The sequence below is a fragment of the Sceloporus undulatus genome, chromosome 7 (genome assembly GCF_019175285.1).
Source record: "Sceloporus undulatus isolate JIND9_A2432 ecotype Alabama chromosome 7, SceUnd_v1.1, whole genome shotgun sequence".
Lineage (NCBI taxonomy): Eukaryota > Metazoa > Chordata > Lepidosauria > Squamata > Phrynosomatidae > Sceloporus > Sceloporus undulatus.
This window is the reverse complement of record NC_056528.1, coordinates 27,724,147-27,745,806: the sequence shown is the minus strand read 5'-3', so window position 1 is coordinate 27,745,806 and position 21,660 is coordinate 27,724,147. Positions and strand designations below refer to the sequence as shown.

The 21,660-nt window shown below is 44.2% G+C and overlaps 1 protein-coding gene across 1 annotated transcript in view; it reads left to right on the top strand.

Annotated features, from left to right (window-relative positions):
- Positions 1-20,776, top strand: part of STK11 (serine/threonine kinase 11) — a 39,378-nt gene extending 18,602 nt beyond the window's left edge. The window contains exons 8-9 of the mRNA XM_042480493.1: positions 15,975-16,211; positions 19,816-20,776. Of these exons, the coding sequence (XP_042336427.1) occupies positions 15,975-16,186 (212 nt within the window). The 3' untranslated portion in view covers positions 16,187-16,211; positions 19,816-20,776. The remainder of the gene's footprint in view (positions 1-15,974; positions 16,212-19,815) is intronic.
- The last annotated feature ends 884 nt before the right edge of the window (positions 20,777-21,660 follow it).

The window sequence follows — 21,660 nt, the reverse complement described above, 5'->3', positions numbered from 1 at the left end:
TTTAGGCCTGACTCACTCTAGGAAACATTCAGTTGGCCTTTAGTGGTCTTTGATATCTGTAGAACCACTTTTCAGCAACACTTTTTAAAGGTTGATCCTGTTAGCTCCCGTTACTGTCTAGTTTTCACAACCATACATAGAAACTGGAGACCTGATAACATAGATTATTCCAATTTGGTGTTTAATGAGATACCTTTACACTTGAGGATTTTGTCTAGCATGTTCATAGCTATCCATGTTTTTAGCATCTGAGACATGCTTCTTGTTCTTCTTGTGGTTTCCCTTCTGTGCTCACCAGTTTCTGCTTCTTTTGCTTTGTGTTGATTCAGAGGTGAAGTGAACAGAAACCTGCTTTTGTGCATCACTGTATCATTGAGGACACTTGGCTTAGTGGTGTACCAATACAGCTGAATTTTTAAAGCAGAGGAACTGCAGATGGTGCAGGGGAAGCCTTGCTGTGAAACAAGTCTCTGAAATTGACCAGAAGGGGGTGCCTTGTTACCTTTGAAAACTTTGATGTATTGTTCAAGGGATGCTGCATTCACACAGACAAGCAGCTGTTGTGATGAGGCAATATGTGGATTAGTTTGGAATGGAACAGGGTTGACCTTTGAATCTTGAGCTAACCTATAGATATTCCTTCTGCTTAGCTACCTGGGGTTGAATTAATGGTTAGTTCAAAGTTAGTGATGGGGATCTTTGGCCCTTCCAGATGTTTTAGCTTACAGTACCCATAAACCCAATTTATGGCTAGTTGTGATGAATTCTGGTAGTTGCAGCCCAAAATATCTAGACGGCCAAAGGTTCTCAGTCATTTTCAGGTTAAGGCTTAAGCTGGATCTGATTGTTGCATTTCATCCTGCCAGCCTTTACTTGGAGTGGTACACAAGCTTCTCAAACCCAACCTCCTATCCCACTACTTTATCTTTATAACACCTATGAGGTGGGTTAGCTGAGAAAGCTTCATAGTTGGGTAGAGATTTGATCCAAGAATCCCTGATTGTAGTAGCATATTGCAACCTGGATGCTCCAACCGTAGTGCCCTCCAGGTGATGGTTGATTACAGCTCCCGTTATCCCTGGCTTTGTCGCTTATGCCTTAAAGGAATTGAAGGCCCAAACACCTGGGCTTCACGTTCTAAGGAAAGTTGTTCTAGCACAGCCTTTCTCAACCTTTTTATTATTCTGGAGGAACCCCTGAAATAAAAATTATTATATGAGCAGCTGAAAAAATGTGGTTTTCTGTTCAATCACAATCTTTTGCAATCACTTATGTACCCCTGCTTGAGAAAGCCTGCTCTGCTGTGATTCTTCCCCAGCCACAGATGTTTAGAGGTCTCCAGTGACCAGCATTGATATGATCTGGCTGGGTGTATGTCTCTGTCTGGTGTTTATTTCTGAAATGAAGAACTGGGGGAACAATAGAATCTTTATTACAGTCATAGACCAACACCTGAACTGGGGGAACAGGAGAAGTCCCTGGTGCATAGAGACTTATTTTCTGCTATCTCAGAGTTCAAGAATAAATCCAAGAGGCTGAAGTTACAAAAGGGTGGATTTCGGTTGAAAATAAGGAGATAGCACCAACTATTTGATCCATGATGCACTGACATCACAAGGGTGAGGATGCTCTTCCTCCCTGGCAGCCTTTCAAGTAGGACAAAGGTGGGGAAAGCTCCCCAAGGGTCTCTGGTTTGTGGTCCTCAGAAGCCCCGGCTGCAAAAAATTAACGTTCCTCAAGGCAGTTTTCAGCCAAAATCTGTTCCCCAGACTGGCAGTCTCTCCCATAAATAAAACAACCAAACCAAAACCTGGACAGGGCATTGTATCCCTTCTAGTAGCATGAAAAATAACACTGCGGCCCATGTACAAGGACTGGAAATGGCCTCCACTCCTCCACACAGTTGCCCACCCCTGAAGTATCGCCCATCTCTTTGGGATGCTATGTGTTTTTTGCATTGGTAGAGCAGGGAATTGGTCTAGGTGTCCTCCAAAGGACCCCTCCGCCTTTGCTTTTTCTCCCAAGTTCTTCCCCTTCCCACTCTTTTAAAAAAGCTGCCATTCACACTGCACTGAACACATTCCTCATGCTGAATTCAGGAGACTTTTGCTTCCCCCCCCTTAAGGTTACTTTTCCGTCCCGTTGAACATGGCTTCTCTACTCTGCCCCTCTTGCTAACAGCAAGCTGACCTTCTCTGCATTGTGTGCTTGTCAGGGGGAGGGAGGTTAGGTTGGCACACGATCCTGTGTGGGGAAGCAGGAGGGTTTAGCTCAAAAAACAAAAATAGCAGATGGCTTGGGGCTTCGCTGTCGACTTAATTCGTGTTTCAGGAACAAGAGCCAAGCATGTGAAAGGAATAGGAAGGCGGAGTGCACTTCTGACATAGCCTTGGCCCCCATTCTGCCAGCAAGCGCTTCAGAACATGTGTGATCTTGAACCTTCTAAAAACAAATCTCTATGCTTGCATGTTGTTTTGTGTGTGTTGCTGTTATTTTAAAGGTTGCCGTGACCTAGCCTAGAATCAGCTTCTATGTGTGTTCTGCACTTCGAAGGGAATAGAAACTATATCTCGCACAATCCAAAATCTGTATCAAGAAAAAAACTGGGCAAACTTCTGTATCATCCCCATCCTAAATTTGGTGTAACTTTTACCATTTTTTAATACATTGACCTCTTCAGTACATTTCCTTTAAAAAAAAAAAAAGTACCAAATCCATTTAGTTACCTGAAATAGTCAATTTTGATGCTTCACTTCAACACTGTTCTTGCTAATCAGAGATAAGACTAAATAGACCCTCAAGGCACCTGTCTTTTAGCACCCACACTACACAATTGTAGTGCTATTATTCCATTATATCTTCCATGGTTTAATCCTGTAGAATCCTGGGATTTGTAGTTTGGTGAGGCACTTGGACTCTCTGGCTCAGAATTCTAAATGCCCTTTGTTAAACTACAAATACCAAGACTTCATGGGACATTGTCAGGGCAGTTAAAGTGGAACCATAAGGCCATAATTGTGTAGTGTTGAAAGGGACCTCAGTCTTTTTTACCCTTCCCTGCATTGCTCCTAAGATTCTGGATCACTTGTGTACTTTATGGCCATAAGGACTAGAAGCTTCCTGTTGCTGAAGACAAACAGAAATCCCAAACATCATCTCCAACTGAAATCCCACACCCAAAAGCAGAGGTTCTCAGTACTACATCCTCAGCTAGAAAACCCCAAAATGGATGAAAGGAAAGTATACAAGTATAGCGTGTTTTGAGATATGTCTGTTTACCAAGGAAAACTAGATTTTTTTTTAAAAAAAATGACATTCTTTTAAAAAATACTAGACTCATGAACAGATTGTCAAGGTGTTTAAGGCTGGTGATGTTAAAAAAATTAGTAGGAAAAAGCTGTGCTGTTCTAAGGTGTCTTAATTTAGCAATATATATAAACAGAGAGGGAGGGGGGAAGAAAGTGTTTCCCTTATAAAAAGATAGACACATTTTAGAAGTGCGTCACAAAAAGACACACTAGGTGCAGCTGGCCTTTTTGTTGTTTCATTTATATGCCATCATCTACCTTTCATGTGAGTTGATGCCCATGAGGTTGGTGTTGGAGGAGGGAGAATTCTCCCTTTCTGAAATCAAATTTCTCAAGGCCTGAAGAACGGGAAGCACATCCCTTGGTGACCCTGTTTGGTCTTTTGTTGAGGTCTGAGCCCAAAAGCTCTTTTAAGCCAGTGCTACACAAAGGGGTAGTCCATATAGTGCTGCCAGTCCATAATCCACCAACTGCCAGTCCTTGCTGAATTTCTAGGTTAGAAAAAAAATTGTAGCCACTGCACACAGGTATGGTACCTCTCTGGGAGGGAAAACATATTATGGGCTCCCCACAACCGATAGCTTGAATTGTTCTGTCTTTGATGACAACCATATATAAGATTCCTGCCGGCTGCGTTTTCCCCTCTTTTGTCTCCCCCCTAATTTTGCTCCTTCCTTGCATTTTCCCCAGGTGAAAACAAGGCAGGGCTTATAGATCAGGAAAGTGCAGATGAGGAAGGATTGCTCGTGTACCTGTTCGGAGACGGTGACGCCGCCAGCAGCAGCGACGAGGCAGGAAAGAACGAGAAGCTTAGCTTAGGTGGAGAGCAGGAGCAGGAAGAGGAAGAAGGAGAAGGAGAAAGGAAGCAGGCCGCTCATTTCTCCAAGCTAGGACAGTTTTGAATCACTTTGTACAGCTGTTTTTGTCTGGGGAGAGAAGAAGGTTTCATGAACTTATATCATACCAAGTTTTGTTATGTTGGTTTAAAAAGGGGGGGGGGGTAAACTCCCACCAAAAATCCACTATAGTATGTGGGATCGTATGAGACTCTAACTCCCATCATTCCTGGCCATTAACTAATGAGAGTTGGGAGTCCAGCAAAATCTGGAGGGCTAAAGGTTTCCTCGCTACACGGTGATGTCCCAAAAGGCTTTGCTGCAGATATTTGGGGTAAGGGGAGATGCAGATCCCCAGACCCTTTTGAGGGCTGCCTAGATGGTGCTTTGATTGAATGGGGCCATTCTAGCATCCCACTACCTTCCTGGTCAGGTGTGTCCCATATAAGTTGCTGCAGCACTGTAGAACCCATAGTGCTTTAAAAAAACCTGCAGTCCTCCTGCAAATTTTCCCCTAACTCGGGCCATTTTTGCCTATAGTATACTAAATCCTCCAACTCTGCTCTTTCCTGACTCCCTAAATGTTGTTGGACTGTAGCTGCCATAATTCCTCATTGTTGGCAGTGTTGTTAAACTCTGGTGACAGCTATGGCCCAAGAACATCTGGAGCTCCCTAAGGCACCCTCATTTTAAAAAGAGCCTGGATTCTTTAGGGCTACAGTTCCCATGACCAAGCTGACTGGAGGACTATGGAAGGTGCAGTTGGGGAAGAAGATACCTTTCTCAAGCTCTGAAGCCTCGGCACACCCAGCATTTCTTGATCCAGAGTAGAGTGTAGTCAATCTGCTCTTAAAGGCACTGAGGGAGCTGATCTGGATTCAGGGTTTGGATGGGAAGCATTGCCTTTCACCAGTCTGAATGGTGATGAATAGTTAGCATATACAGTTTTTGTTACCTAGGAAGAGGCAGGGTGAAAAGGGGGTGGGTAAGCTGTTATTCTTTGTACACACTCACATCCTAGTTGTTAATTTAAAGAGCATTGAACTGCTTTGCAGTTTGCATTCCCTGGGTGTGAGTGTGTACCTGTTGCTCCATGGTACTCAACAATTGCACCCCCTGAATTCCATGGCATGTGGGTTTTCAAATCGAGTTACTCACATGCAAACAATTAGCATCCAAATGGCATCTAATCTAGCACCAGATTTTGGAAGAAGAGGGAAACCAGTCATTTATAGGTATCTACTATCCCAAGCCCCCAAAATGTTGGGGGAGTTCTTTCTACTTCTCCCTTTTTTTCATGACCATATCATTTTCCTGAGAGGGAAGGACTGGGAAGATTACCAGATGTGTTCCCCAGTTCTTCTCTGCCTCCTCCAGATCAAGCCCATTCTCCCATCAAAATACCCCAAATAGGGTAGGTGCTTTGACGGTTCACAAGCCAAGCTGGCAACCTAGAAAAGAGCCCCCATTTTTGGTGTTTGTCTTTGGTCAGCACCCCTAAGAGGTCAGGGGCCAAGGGATGAGAAACTTAAAGGTTGCCCCTTCCAGCACTGCATTACAGAGTTGCTTTTCCCCATCTCTCTCATCTGCAGCAGCATTTTGCTTGTGGTGAGGAAGAGGGTGCTTCTGTGTATGCCAGGCAGAACGGCAGCCCCTTCGTGGGCGCCCTCTGGTAGATGATCACCACGGCACTAATCGCTGCTATTATCCATTGCTTATGCAAACAGCCGTGGTTCAGAGCTCATTGAGAGCTGTCAGTCAGTGGGCTTGATGTGCAATTACGGGAAGATGGCTTCTCTTGCCACTCCGAGCGCTTCCTTCCCTCATATCTCCTGGGGAACGCCAGCTCTTAAAGTGCCAGAGCCGCCATGCCACCCCTCCCAATCTACACACCTCCATTTATTGTCTCTCCATTTGTGTTGCGCTAAAGGTTTGAGAAAAGCTGTTTTTTTTAAAAAAGTAACCTTTCATGAACTAGTAAGTAAGGTTTAATTTAAATAGCAAAATAAAATTTCTACTTTCCCCCCTCTCTTCCTTCTTTCCTTTATTTAATTAGAAGGGAAATACTGTATTAATATAAACCTGGCTCTCGTTTCAGAGGCTTTGCTGTTAAGCTTATTGTAGGCCACTTATCTGTCGAAGTGCATGCAGAGATAGCAGGCTGTGGAATTCAGTATTAAATTATAATGGCTCTTCTTCCCCAGACGTTTGGATCAGGTAACAAAAAGCTTATAACCCTCTTTGGACAACCAGCTTGGGAAAGGTTAGAAAACAATCCTACCAGTCTGAAAAAAGTTTTGTTCTGTGGTTAAAAGCATATCTCTAAGTAGGGCATGAAGGGGATGGAAGCAGCAAGATAGGCACAGGATCTGACTCACTCCAGGACTAGTAGTAGCTCAATAGCACAGTACTGCATCCATTTTGGGCACCAGACATAAAAAGAAGGGTGTACTCTATCTCTCTGGAGGTTCCTAAGGTGGCCATACCCTCTCCCTGAGCCCACTTTTTGTATTGGGACAATCTCCTTCTTCCGTTCCAAAAGTTAAAAATATAATTAAAGTCATGATAGAATGAAAATCAGTTAAAAGTATAACCAGTAAAAAAGAATGATAAATATAAAGAACACAGCACATGAAAAGCCCTTTCCCCATGAGCAGTCAGCTCTCAAAGGTCTGCCGAAAAAGATCTCCACCTGTCTATGAAAGGATAGCAGGGAAGGCATCAGTTTAACCTCTATAGCAGTGTTTCCTCAAACTTTGATCCGCCAGGTGTTTTAGACATCAACTCCCAGAAGCCCTAGCCTGTTTTGCCAACAAACAGGAAGTTTGGGAGCTGAAAAAACATCTGGAGGACCAAAGTTTGGGAACTACGGCTCTCTAGAAAGGGAGTTTGGGAGCAGCCACCAAGAAAGCCCTATCTTGTGTCCCTCCCACCAGATGTACCTGTGAAGGTGCTGGGCTTCCCCAGAATATCTTAAAACATAAGCAGCCTTATACAGGGAAATACGGGCCTTCAGAAAACTTTTAAGCTAAAACGTGCTGCCATTTTTGATCTAGTCCACCCATGAAACTCTCTGAAACTGAATCTAGTCTACAGACTAAAAAAGATTCCGACCCCCCCCCCCCCCAGGTCCTTGGTAGAAATAACATGGAAGAGGTTGCAAGGAAGGCAGGTAAGATGACGGTGTAAAGCAAAAAAAGTCCTATGAGAACTAAGAAGTGGGGCCTTTCGTAAGGTTGAGGCAAATTCAGGTGTTGCTACTTCATCCTACCCTAGACCTATTGGGTATGAAACTGAGCAGCAAGAAAGCTGCCCAAAAGTTGTTTGGACCATAAAGATGGAAGAGACAGGAAAAAAGAAAGAGCAGCTGAGCTTTCGAGGTCAAAGTTATTGTTGAAAGAATGACATTTGAACGAGCTGCTTCTTCCTAGTCTTATTGGATTGTTTTTTTATTTATTCTTTTATGCTGACAGTGGGCTGTATACAGTCCTTTTACTCCACTGTGTGGCTCCTGAAGTCTCTCCATCAGCCAAGGCCCCCTAACCTCCCATATTTGGGAAGGAGAAATCCGTGTGATTTTTTTTTTTACAGTTTCAAACCATGCACAAGCCCCCCAAATGTGTGAAAATACCCCACAAACACCCCAGAATCCTATTGTCCCCTAAATGCCTTTTCCCCATGCAATCGCTCTCAAAATGGTGACAGGAAGTGATCCAACCTTACTTCCTTTTGCGCAAGAATGCAACCTGATGGGAAATTAACCCTACCTCCCATGCCCATCCCCAATGTGGAGCATTTATGATTACTCCATAGCTGGAAAAGACAAAACCCTTCTTTCTTCCATAGGCTGATCCTTTAAAAAGCAAAGGGGGAGGAGGAGGGAAGAGGAAAAACAAAACATAAAAAACCAAGGTGCAAGTGTTCAGTGTTTCAGAGTTTTTCAGCCTGATAGAATGGCTCTGGGTGAAATTTTGAGAGAGGCTAAGTCTCATGGAGATGGCTTCTCAGAAAACTGATTGTGGCCCTTTATTTGCCTTCCCTCCTTTTACAAATCATGGGGCAATGACTGCTGGAGTGACACAATATGAAGTATCTGTGAGTGCCAACCAGTTAATGCATTTTCCTTACTGCTCAGCTAAGCATCCTTTAGAGCAGGGCTACTCAAAGGCGATGGTCCCTGGACCTGCGATTGACCATTGATCCCTGGTGCATTTCCAGGAAAGAAAGAAACATCAGTAGCCAGTGAGTACAAATACCTTGCCAATCCCTGTCGCACTGAAAAATATCAATTGCCGATCACCCACATCAGATAGCCTTGAGAAGCGCTGCATTAGGGAGAGGGAGCCTGGTTTACTAGTAAACCAACTGCTTTATGAGCAGAAGGCAACAGTCACCATAAGGCATCTTTCCATCTTTGACCTCTGTTGCCGTGTACCATAGAATAATAGTCTGGGAGGATCTTGTATAAGATGTACAAGTCATGTTTCGTGGCTAAATACACAACTCAAAACAGTGTTGGGGTTACAGAGGACTCTTCTGTCCCTCTAGCCTTTTGGTGGTCACAACTAGTAATTCCAGAAAAACTACAGGGGTTGGCTACCATTTCTGAAAATTGGGCTGAGTTGGGTGGATTTCATCAGTGCCTTTCCTCGATGTAGTTGAAAGAGGGCTACAAAAATTACATTGAGATGCCAACTTGGTAGAATCAGATTGCATTACACTTGGCCCTCCACATGTGCGGTTTTGACTTTTGCAGATTTGATTATTTGCGGTTTTGATTAATATATTCTCTCTAGGAATCTCTAGGTCCTCCAGGGCAACGTTGACCACAGAGTTGTGCTGGGGAACCTAGAGAAAACACTTCTTTAGACATTCGTAGGTCCTCCAGCATGATTCTATGATCAACTTATGGCAGATATTGACCATAGAGTTGCACTGGAGGAATAGTGTTTTGGGTTTTTTAAATTTCCAGTATTTCCACATTCAAGGGGGTCCTTCACCCCTAACCCCAGTGAACGTGGAAGGACTCCTGTATTTTTATTGAGAGCAGTATTGAGGAGCTTTGCTTTTTCCCTCTTTTCCTGTCGGGATTGACACAAAGGTGCCCTCAGTGTTCCTGAGATCTAGAAACTTGGTTGCCTTTGTTTTCAAACAGAGGCCCAGAATCTCTGGCCTGCAAAGCCAGACAGTGGGATGGCTTTGTAGAATTTGGAAAGAGGTCCTTTCTCCTTTGCAGGGGTTTCTTTGGGCCATGCAGGTGGGTGGATGGATGGATGAGGGAGGGAAGGAGCTGGAGGAGAGCTCTCTCTGTCTTTTCAAACTCGGTTCAGCACAGAGAGTTCCAAAAGAGTTTGAGGATCCTATGGGGGCAGGGTAGTGGTAGAACCAGTGAACCTTGAGTGATCAATTCCACTGCAGTGTGTGTATGCAGCAGGCACCCGCTGAGAGGGAGAAGAATGGAGGCAGAGGGAGAGAAAAACCGGTGAGTCACTTGCGGGGGCGTAAGCCGGGTTGTAGTTGGGGGAGAGAACTCGTTACAGCTTCCATTGATCAGAGGAAGAAGAGACTTGAAGGAGATGGTTGCTTTCTCTCTTTTTTTTCTCCCCCATTTCCCTTCCTTTCCTCCTGAAACAGTTACTTAAAAATTTATGTTGCTTGGATGAACGTTAAAAACACTTTGCTCCCCCCTCCTGCTTCGAAGAGGCATTAAAAGCTTTGCTGAAAATAGAGATTGGAAGCACTAAAATCTGTCAAGGATGCTATTCTTTTGCTCTCCACCTCCTGCTTTCCTCCACTGTTGACTTAGGGGAGGAGAATGGGTGGGCTCTTTCTGTGGGCCCCCAGCTCTCCTCCTGTCTAGTCCTTCTGTGAGCCCATAGGTAAGAAACTCATAAATCTTAGCAACAGTGACTCTCTTGTGCACAGTTTCAAAATGTCTAACAGCCCTTTACATGTACATTTATATACAGAGAGAGAAAATTGTTCACTCAACATGTCAGAAATGATAGCTCTGCTAACTGGGGAAGATGTGGGTTTTTTTTAGATTTCATGAGATTCCTCTACCAGGCTAAAGATTTTATTCAGCCCTTGGAGCATTCAAGGTTAAATCATAGAATCATAAAGTTGGAAGAGACCTCCAAGGGTCATCCAGTCCAACTGCATTCTGCCCTGCAGGAAGACAGTCAAAGCACTCCCCACAGATGGCCATCCAGCCTCTGTTTAAAAAGTGGAAACAGACAGAAATTTATGGTAGGTAGGTGTTTTTCTTTTTAAAAAATTACATTTCAGAACTCTTTCATCTGTTACATTCTGCCTTCCCTCAGTGTAATATATGTGTTTCTCTCCCCTCCAATTCCATTTTTGATGTTTCAACACCGCAGCAAGGTAAGATAGGAGGATAGAGAAAGTCACTGTGAGCTACATTTGAATGGAGTTTTTAATCCAGGTAATTTTAGACTGACGTTCTGTCATGAATCACTTTTCTGATTTTTTTTTTCTGATTAAAATGGCAGAGGTAATTATATTCCTCCCCAGGATGGGGTCCTCCAGATATTGTTGGACTTCAACCCCCAGGCAGCATTGCTCCAGCTTAGGGGAAATGGGAGTTGCAGGTAACAACATCTGGAGGGCCGCAAATGACCTACTATCAATCTTTGTCAGACCTGTTTGCATGCCCTATGACCAAGATGCCTGGTGCTAGACTCAAGGCATTTTAAAAGAAAGTGTTTTGTGTGTCCGCTCTCCCATTCAGAAGTTTATTGAGAAGCTTTTCTGCTACATACCTAAATTTCAGATTGTGTTGAAAGTGATACTTTAAAAAAGGAAAGAGGGAGTCGTACACATCAATATCTTAGCAATTTTTATTATCTTCTTGTTGTGTGTCTTCAAGTCATTTCTGAACTTACCATAGGATTTTCTTGGCAGATTTCTTCAGAGTTGCCATCCTCTGAAGCTGAGAAAGTGTGACTTGCCCAAGGTCAGTCACTGAGTTTTGTGGCTCAGTGGAAATTCAGCCCTGGTCTCCAGAGTCATAGTCCAACACTCAAACCACTCTTGCCCATTAGAAAATACCAAATTAAAGACAAACTCCCTAAAAACTCTAATCAGAACTTATAAAAATTGCTTTAAAAACACAACTGGTCTGGGATTGTACAAGCTATAGAGGTGAAGGCTATTTTATTGTTTGGTTTGCAATAACTCAAAGAAAACATTCAAATGGGGCTTGGGAATCTAGCAGTCCTTTGGTTTTGTTGTATATGGTCATTTGATCCCACTGGGTGACCAAAAGCCAAGTTTCAATGTCCATTTGGATATACAACTATCATTTTAAAAATGCCTTGGTTAGATTTGGTTAAATGTTGCTGGGAAAAAGGGGAATAATTCAGAATCCAAATTGGGATGGGGGTAGTTGGGTTGAAATCACAGCTCTGAGAACGAACCGTGCCTTATCTCTGTAATGAAAAAATAATGTGTCTCATAAAGGCCTACAAAAAAGTATTGTGGTTTTATCAGCACAGGGTGAAGAACATCCCATTCCCTGCATCTCAAGTAAAAGAACCGATGATTTTAGGTCACATATAATATGCAGAAGCCCTTTGGTATGGTGGTTGTTGTGTGCCTTCAAGTCATTTCTGATTCATGCTGAATCTATCGTGGGGTTTTCTTGGCAAGATTGGTTCAGAGGTGGTTTGCCATTGCCTTCTGAGGCTGAGAGAATGTGACTTGTCTAAGGTCACCCAGCGGGTTTCACTGAATCTGCAAATTGTACAAGAAGGAACCTTTAGCCCTCTAGAGTGAGAACAGGCAAAATGCCAACAGTGGGATACATATGGCCCCTGGGCTATTTTTGTGATTCCCAGGGTTAAAGATGCTCGCAATTGCCATCAAATTCCCTCTTTAGAGAATGGGGACATTTTTACACATTTTTGCCCCTTCCTGAGCAATTTGAGTCCTAGGGGAAGCCTTCTTTTTAAAACAAACACCAGGAAGTCACTTTCCAATGTCATTTTGCAACTAAGAGGACCAGAACCTTGGAGGGAGCTTGTTTTATTTTGCTATTTTGTTTCTGTTTGCATTCAGTATCAAGCTATTTGGTGCTGTTTATTGATTGGTTTGTTTGTTGTGGTTGCTGTTCACCTTGAAGTCATTTCCGACCTAATGCAAACTTGTCGTTGTTTTTCTTGGCAAGATTCATTCAGAGGAGGTGTACTATTGCCCTTCTCTGAGGCTGCGAGTGTGACCTGCCCACGGTCTCCCAGTAGGTTACGTGGCTGAGCTGGGATTTGAACCCTGGAGTCGTAGTCCAACATTCAAGCTATTGCACCCTTTTGGTTCTCCCTTATTTATTGCACTTCAGTGGAATTGCTTTGGTGGGATTTAGAAGGAAAAGAGGAGTCTGGTGGGATGGTGAAAGGGCCTGCAAGGGAATACAGCACTCCTGAATATTGCCATTCCAATCTCTGTTTAAAGACCTTCAAAGAATGAGAGTTTACCATCCTCCAAGGCAGTCTATTCCACTCTCAGACAGCTGTTACAGTTAAGTTCTTCCTGATATTTAGGTAGAATCTTTTCTTGTAATCTGGTCCATGTTCTAGTCTCTGGAACAGCAGAAAACAAGCTTGCTCCATCTTCTACCTGACATCCCTTCAGATGATAATTGACATGTCACCTCATCTTCTCCAAGCTAAACATTCCCAACTCCTCTTAGACCATTCCTCATATAGCTTAGTTTCCAGACCTGATCATCTTGATTGCCCATTTTTGGATATTCCTTGTCAATATTGTTCCCAAACTGTGGTGCCCAGAATTGGGCACAATATTCCAGATGAGGTCTGACCAAACCAGAATAGAGTGGGACTAGTAACTCGCTCAGTCTTGACCCTGTACTCCTTTTCAAGCAGGCCAGAATTGCATTGGCTTTTTGACTGCCGCATCACACTCTTGGCTCATGTTTAGCTTGTGGTCTACTATGACCCCAAGCTCCTTTTCGCATGTACTACTTTCAAGCCAATCCTATAATCATGGAAGTGAGGCTTTACAGGCTAAGGACTATCAGCTTGAGTTTTTAATTCAGAGCATGGTTGCATCTCAAAAGCTCTCTTCCTTCCTCTTTTCCCATCCTCCTCATACCCACATCCCTCCTTCTCTCATCAGTGACGTAAGCAATTCGCAGCTGAAGGCTATTGTACGGAAACCCAACAAGGCTGTGCATGGCTGGGATGTTTTTTGGAAATGGCAGGAATCTGAGATTTTCCCTATGCCTTGACATTCTGGACACGTGCCCTGATCCTCTGCATGTGCTTAATAAATCCATTTGCAAACCCATTGAGCGACTGCAGGTCTTTCCGTTCTTTAACCACCACCACCCGCCCTGCAGAGAAAGAAAAACACAATTGCTGTGTCATGTTTCTAATTCCAGATCATTCTCTCATAGATATATAGATATATATAAAAGAGATTGCTTTTGGTCACTGTGTGTAATGCATGCATCTGTCCCTCCCCTGTGCGCCTCTGATGGGTGATGATGACGCCGGACCCTGAACTGGGAATTGCCATGACGTTCAGCTTTGGCATATGCGAAAGAGGCAGTAGGCATCCTCCAGCAAAAATTAGACATAATCACCTCGCGGCCCTTCCTCTTTTTCTGCCGGCTCTGACTCATCTGGCTTGAAAGGGCCCGGCAGCGTGTGTCGTGTGTTCTGCTCTGCATGAAAATTGATTTGGCAGAATCCACTGGAGTTCGGGTGGAAGCGGTGGGGAGGGGAAATGGCTGTGACTCTGCTTGGAGAGGTTGTCGCCAGCCGAGCGTAGTTTTGTGCATAGATTTTGGTGTGCATGTGCATATTTCCACCCCTCGCCCGTCCTTGCTGAGCTAAGCAAGTGCTGCTTAGCCTTTATGAGGAACACTTATTTTTTTTCATTTTTTTAATGGAAATACTTTTACAGCTAGCCGAAGGCAAACTTCTTTTAAAATAGACAGATGGGAGGGGAAAGGAAAGCCTTTACCTTTTAATTTATACATTATTCAGTAGTGATAGAATCTTACGAGTTGCAAGGAGTTACCAGGGTCATCTAATCTAACCCCAACATGCAGGAAGACAAAATGGAAACACACTTGAGAAGTCCCCACCCCCTTGTTGTGTACCTTCAAGTCTTTTTGAGCTTATGGCAACCCTAATGTGAACCCAGAGCCAGCAGTGTATGGTGGTTTGAGCATTGGACTATGACTCTGGAGACCAAGGTTCAAATGCTCACTCAACCATGGAACCTAAGGGCTTTTCCTGGCAAGATTGGTTCAGAGGGGGTTTACCTTAGCCTTCCTCTGAGGTTGAGAGGGTATGACTTGCCCAAGGTTACCCAGGGAAATTCCATGGTCAAGCAGGGATTTGAACCTTGGTCTCCTAGAGTCTTAGTCCACTCAAACCATTATACGTACCATGCTAAATCTCAACAGCAGTCTTGTAAAGATTGTAAAGTAGATGTTATGGCAACTCTCTCCTAGGGTTTACTTGACAGTTATGGCCACTCTAAGGCGAACCTATCGTGGGGTTTTCTTGGCAGGATTTCTTCAGAGGAAGTTTGCTATTGCCTTTCTCTGAGATTGAGAGAGTGTGACTTGCTTATGGTCTCCCAGTGGGTTTCCATGGCTGAACAGGGCCCAAATTCCTAATCCAACATTCAAACCACTACTCTACATTCTCAACCCCTATTTAAAGAGGGTCCACCAGCTGAGTAAATCCATTCCAATATGAAACAGCTCTTACCTTGAAGAAGTTTTTCCTACTGTTTAATCAGAATTTCTTTTCTTTGTCATCCGACTCCACTGGTTCTCATTCTAGTCTCTGGAGCAGCAGAAAATAAGCTTATTCCATCTTGTATATGAGATCCCTTCAGATATTGAAAGATGGCTCTCGTGATTTTAACAGGAATGGGAAAAATAAAATAAAAATTCTGGTGATGAGCGAAGTCCAGTAGCAGAGACGAACATTTCTCAGAATGAACAAGAAAAATCTCATCTTTGGAAAATTTGGGGGAGAATGCATGCTGGGCATAGCAGATCCTGTCTCATCAGGAAAGTTAAGCTGGTTAGAACTCGGATGGGAGACTGCCAACTATTACCATGTGGTGTAGGCTGTGTTTCAAAGGAAGGAACTGGCAAAACCATCTCTGAGTGTCCCTAGAAAACTTTATAAAAGCATCTTGACAGGGAGTGTGGTATAAACACTGGACCAGGACTTGGAAGATCCAGGTCCTAGTAGTCACTGAGCCATGAAATTTGCAAAGCTAAACTTGGGCCAAGTCACGTTATTTCTTTTACACACCTGGCCTACCTCACAAGGTTGTTGTGAGGATGAAGTAGGGAGAGTAGTGGAAGCCACCTTGAACTCAAAGGGAGAAAGGCATACTATAAATGTAATGCATAAATATCTAGAAGGCAAGCCGGGGGGTGGGCTCTTGGAAATCCACAAAATAGCTGCCTTATTGGGGTTGGGGTGAATGGAACAGTAAATCCAGTTTGGGGTTTAGTCTATCAATCCAGTTTGGAATTTTACTACGTTAAAAGAGCAATCACAAGCTGCTGAAGCACATCCTCGAAGTAGCTCACTCCTTTACAGTTTGGACTAGAACCCAGAGCAGATTCACCACCCCACTGGAATAGAAGCTATCACTGAAAGAGGTGGTTTCTTTGTTTCAACTTTGTCAGGGATACGTGTGAATCAGCAGAGCAGTGTTGTGGGCGAAAGAGCTTTTTAACAAGTGGTCAGAGGCATGAATTCTTTTTTCTTACCCTAGTTTTGTTTTCTGGTGTCCCCACCCCACCCCTTTCCAGGGCAGGTGCCTGACCAGGAGACCAGGCAGAACGGGCAGAGTCGCAGCAGAGGGCTGCCCAAACCCATCTGCATGAATGGGACAGAGCCAGGGCAGCTGAGCACGAAGAACAGGACTGAGCGGCGGGCAAGCGCCTCTTCCAACCCATCTTCCCGCAAGGCCTCCTCTGCTGGCAGCAAGATCCGCAAACTCTCCACCTGCAAGCAGCAGTGACACCCAAAGCCTGATCACCCTCCTCGTGAGTAGCCCACCCATGGGTGCTTTCTTTTCAAACAGCAGTGTTCTTTCCCAGAACTAAATGTAGTTCCATGCCTCCCCAATAATTATTTCAGAGCTGAATACTGATGCATCTTACTGCTATATAGTAAGCTTTTTGATGGTAAATGGTGCTGCAGATGGTCTACAACAAAGAGGGCAAAATCCCACGTGTCATATTCAGCCCCTGGGGCAATTTCTGTGGTCCCTAGGGGTCAAATTTTAGTTTTGCCCCAGAATGACTTCAATGCCCAAAAGCCTTAGCCAGTTTGGGCAACAGTCAGGGATTCTGGGAGCTAAAACATCTGGAGGGTCATCTTCAGGGTGTGAGGAACTTTGTTCCACACTACAACTGATTTAATTGAACTGGGTGGCAATGTATAGTTTTATCCCACTTGCCTAAAGGAGGCCTTTGTTGAAAAAAGCCATCCCCAAATCCCTTTATAATGGATAATTATCAGCCAGTGTTTAATGTACCATTCTTGAGCATGTCATGGCCTCCCAGCTCTAGGACTTCCAAGATGTAACCAATTGCTAGATTCATTTCAAACTGGTTTCCAGCCTGATCAGACAGAGACAGCTTTGGTTACCTTGTTGGATGACCTACACAGGAAACTGGACAGGGAGTGTATGGCCCTGTTGGTTCTGCTGGACCTTTCATGGCTTTTAATGCTATCAACTACGGTATCCTTCTGGGCTGTCTTACTGGGATGGATCTTGGAGGTACTGCTCTGCAGTGAATCCTTCCTTCCCGGAGGGGCAACCCCAGAAAGTGGTGTTGGGTAAGACTAGCAACCTGTTTCTCAGAATGCCCAATTTCTGTACACTTTCTAGCTTCTTACTCCACTAGGGTGGGTCCTCTCTCTTCACTGATAGAGAGATGTTCTGATATTTGTGATCTTTCCATGTCACAGGATCTGAGCCAGTGGGAGGGAGGAAGGAACAGTTATCCTGAGAGTAAATGAGGACTGTGTAACTAAACCAGACCAGAAGTCCATCTGGGGGCTTCTTCCGTTTTGCTTGCCACGACTGTTTAGGACAGACAGAACGGAGCCTTTCTTCATATGACGTGAAAAAGGATGAAAACGGCCTCCCTCTAAGATATCCCCAGCATCTGAATCCATTTCCCCCCCTCCCCCCCCCAATAAATCTCCAAAAAAAGAGATTTTCCAAACACACATTTGCCTATGAGCCCAGATGTTTGGGATACAAGGCCAGGACAGGGTTTTAGGGTGAAGGCTGGAGGAGCAGCTTTGCATCTAAACTTAAATTTGGAATTTTCTTATTTCATATTTTTGCAAGGGTTGGGATATCAGGTGATTCCTTCACATTGGATCTATTGGAAATTGGGGGGGTAGGGTGGGGGGCTGCTGTGCACCTCAGCTAGAGTTGTTCCTCTGCATTTACAGATTCCTTTTCCTTGTCATTCTTTCTCCCCGCCCCCAGTTGAAACTCCTACAAGCCTCTCCCTGGCTGCTTTCTCTCCTGATTCATAAGCTCATCCCCAAACATTATTCATCTGCTCTTGCCATCTCCTCGCCCCCGCTCTGCCTCGTCTCCAGCCTCGTCACACTGCCGCACTTAGCTCCCCCCTCATTTTCCTCACCCTTCATGAAATACTTGGCTTGAAAACCAAGGTCTGTCATCTGCATCCCTTTCCTTCTCTGTTCTTTTGTCCCTCCAGTTTGGTGATCAGGATCACCAGAAAGCTTTGTCAAGCCCTCGACAGGCATCCCCTTTCCATGTGGCTTTAGCCAGTCAGTGGGTGACCAAGCCAGGAACCAAACCTGGCTGCCTAAGAGCATAAATGGGGGACCATGTTGGTTATCTAGTCAACTTCCTCTACTACTACTTTGCTGAAGGATGGGAATCTAAAGTTAGAGTATCCTTGGCAAAGAAGCATTTAGCCTCTCTGCTTTAAACATTTTAAATGGTTTTATGAGAGCCAGTGTGTGGTAGTGGTCTGAGTGTTGGACTGTGACTCTGGAGACCAAGGATTGATTCCTAGTTTGGCCATCGAAACCCACTGGAGGGCCTTGGGCAGATCACACTCTCTCAGCCTCAGGATGGCAGTGGCAAATACCCTCTGAAGAAATGACAGCTCCCAGAATGCTGGGATTTGTAAATCAAATATCAGTTGCACCTGAGGTCTTGTTTTGAACCTTTTTAGTTTGTTGACATCATACAGCCAGGCACAGTCATCAGGATGAGATTTGAGATGTGGGGTGAAACTGTTACTTTTCATGACTCAGGATCAGTGCTCCTGTTGTTGCAGCCAGAGGTGGTTTTCACCTCTTTTTGCAGCTGTGTCACACTGCTGGCTTGTGATCGCTAAATGATGCAGGAGAGTTCTCCTCCTGTTTCTCATGTCCAGAAGAACTTACTGGGGATGAACATCATCTTTCTCCCATCATCTCTTCCGACATCAGTTGTTCGTAGAATCCTAGAGTTGGAAGGGGCCTCATGGTCCATTGAGTCCAACCTTCTGCCATGCAGGAATATACAGTAAAGCACTTCCAAGAGATCAAAGTTAAAAGGGCCTCATGGGATGTCAGATCCAGCCCTCCTGCTCAGTGCAGGATCTCTAGCTAAAGCATTCCAAGTAGATAGTTGTCCAACCTCTTTTTGAAGACATCCAGAGAAGGAGACCTCACCATCTCTCCAGGCAATTAAGGTTCCATTACTGAACCACTCCTACTGTCAAGTAATTCCTTCTGATTTTCAGTCACACTCCTGTAACTTAAAACTATTAGACCTTCTGGGACAGCCGAAAACAAACCTGTCCCTTCCTCTCTGGGGTAGCCCTTGAAATATTTAAAGAAAGCCTTCATACTACTCAGGAGAGATACAAAAGATCATTTAACCTCCAAAAATTCAGAATGATGGGAGGTGCGGTCCAACAGCATCTAGAAGGCCACACATTTCCCCCTCCGCTGATGTTGGCCCTTCTCTTGGTCTCACCACTCTTGAAGGCATGCTTGATGAGAAGATAGGAAACAGCCTGCTCAGGGGCTGCTCCCACACCATGGCATTTCCTCTCATCGCAAATGCGCTTGGCCCCCTCTCTGTTGTCTTTCTGCTAGCAGGCAAAGACCTTTTTAATTTAGGTAGGCATTTGGCTGTTAACTTGTGTGGTGTTACCTGTGTGTGTGCCTTGAAGCAGACCCTATCATGGGATATTCTTGGCAATATTTGTTCAGAGGATTGCCATTGCTTTCACCTGAGGCTGAGAGTGTGTGACTTGGCCAAGGTTGCCCATTGGGTGTTCATGGGCAAGCTGGGAATGGAAACCTGGTCTCCAGAGTGGTAGTCCAATGGTGAGACCACTGTGCCACACTGTTATCTGGCCGTAGCCAGAATATCTTGTCTTTATTATGTTTTTAATTGTTTTTAAGTGAGTGTTTTTAATCAGATTGCTTATTTTTCTTTCTTTTAAAAAAAAAACCCATATGTATGACAAATTGTTTTAGTTGTCTTTTGCTTTAAGCTATTCTGTAAGCTGTCTTGGGTCCTGTCTTGGCAGAGAGGTGGAATATAAATTACCTCAATATATAAAGTAGATAAATATTTTTTTTAATTGTCCACAGCTGGAGTCCGAAGTTGCCTGACGCTCTGGGTGACCACAACCATCATCCTCGTCTCTGTCTCTCCTGCCCCTTCTCTTCCCGTAGCAAATGTTCCATAGAACACGCTTGCAATCAAAAAGACGGAAGAAAAAGACTTTGCAAAGTGACAGACCCAATAAGAGGGAGGGCATCGCACGGACACCCCCCCCCCCCCCAGTGCTGTCTTGACTCGTCCGTTCCTTTATGCCGCTTTCAACAAGTCCTCCTGTGGACTGAACTAGAGTTTTTGGCGGTCCTTTCTTGGACAATCCCATGCTTTTGCCAGCCACTACCAGGACTCTGTGGGTTGTCGTGGGAAAAGGCATTCCCTGTTGGGTAGTGGGGTGAGATTTAGGGGGCTGAGATGTGGGAGATGGAGTTTCTTTTCATGGAAGTCTCTCTCCTGTGCCTTCCTGGGTGTGTTAGACTTTTTTGCAAGCCATCAACACGCACTTTATGTAGTAGACTACTGTTATATAATATATATATATATGTGTGTGTGTGTGTATATATATATATATATATTATATTATATATTTTTCTCTTTTTCTTGGGCCCCACCTTCCTCCCTCCCCTCCTTTTTTTCATTTTCCTTTATATTTGCAGTATCTCTCTATACCTTACACATTGTGATGTATTTGAAATTTATAAAAAGACTAGAGCCAGGAGTGAATGGGGAGGGATGGAAGGCCTTTGGAATTGAGAATTGGGGATTTAAAAGAGCCAGGGATGGGGGAGATCAAACTGGTTTTAAACAGAAAGAAAACCACCACCATGAATTGATTAAAATTAAAGGAAATGAAAAACCATAAATAAAATTGAAAAAAAAAGTCTGCATGATGTTTATAAAAGGGCTGGAGCAAAGGGAAATGAGTGATTTTTTTTTTCCTTTCCTTTCTTCATCTTTTTTTTAAAAAAAGAAAATAAAGTTAATATGGAGAGATGGGGTTTGGAGCCTGTTTGTGGAACTGGTACACAAATACCATTTGCCAAAGTGAGCTTCCTTTCCTTGGGTTGCTTGAACATGGGCCAGTTTAAACATCTGGTTTTTCTCTGCATGACCAGCCCAACCATTAGGCATTGAGGTGGTTGCCTTGGGCGGCAGGTTCTGGGAGGCAGCAACCAAGTGAAGGCTCATCTGTCCTGTCCTACAGGTACACAGGCTGAGATTCTGCATTGATGAAATGGATTGTATTTTTTAAACTCATGGCACAATAGAGAAGTTTCATGACATCACCATGTTAGAGAATAGCAGGCCTTATACAATGCAGTGCTCACTGCACATTGATGCATGATGGCACCATGTGGATCACCTCACTTCCACAACCTTGAGCTGAATGCTGAGGCTTCACACAGGGAAGAATGCTCTGGTTTGTGTAGCATGTTGGTGCCATCTTGTCTTGTACCAGGTGGAAAAATATCTGGGGTGTATCTTGTTCTGCTCCTAGGGCAGAAGCACATAGGGGGTTATTTTAAACTCTTGTGGGTATCCTTGCCAACCTGTTTTCTCCTGTTTTGGAGTATAACTCCCATCAGCTGAGCTTCAGTGGCCAGAGATGATGGATGTTATCATCCTAAATGTTAGCTTGGCCAGGATACGGAAGGTTAGCATAAATTAAAGTTGTGGAACAGTGTGTACAGGAAATTGCCTACTTCCACCTAGAGAGCTAGCTGAGGTGATGGGAGTTACAGTCTCCACCTGTTTCGGGCAGGAGGGTAGAGGCAGGTAGAAGCTACCATAGGGATTCATAAGAAGCGTGTTTGTTTGGAGTGCATAATAAATTTATAGAATATATGGCCCAAAGTGGTATTGAACTCTCTGTATTG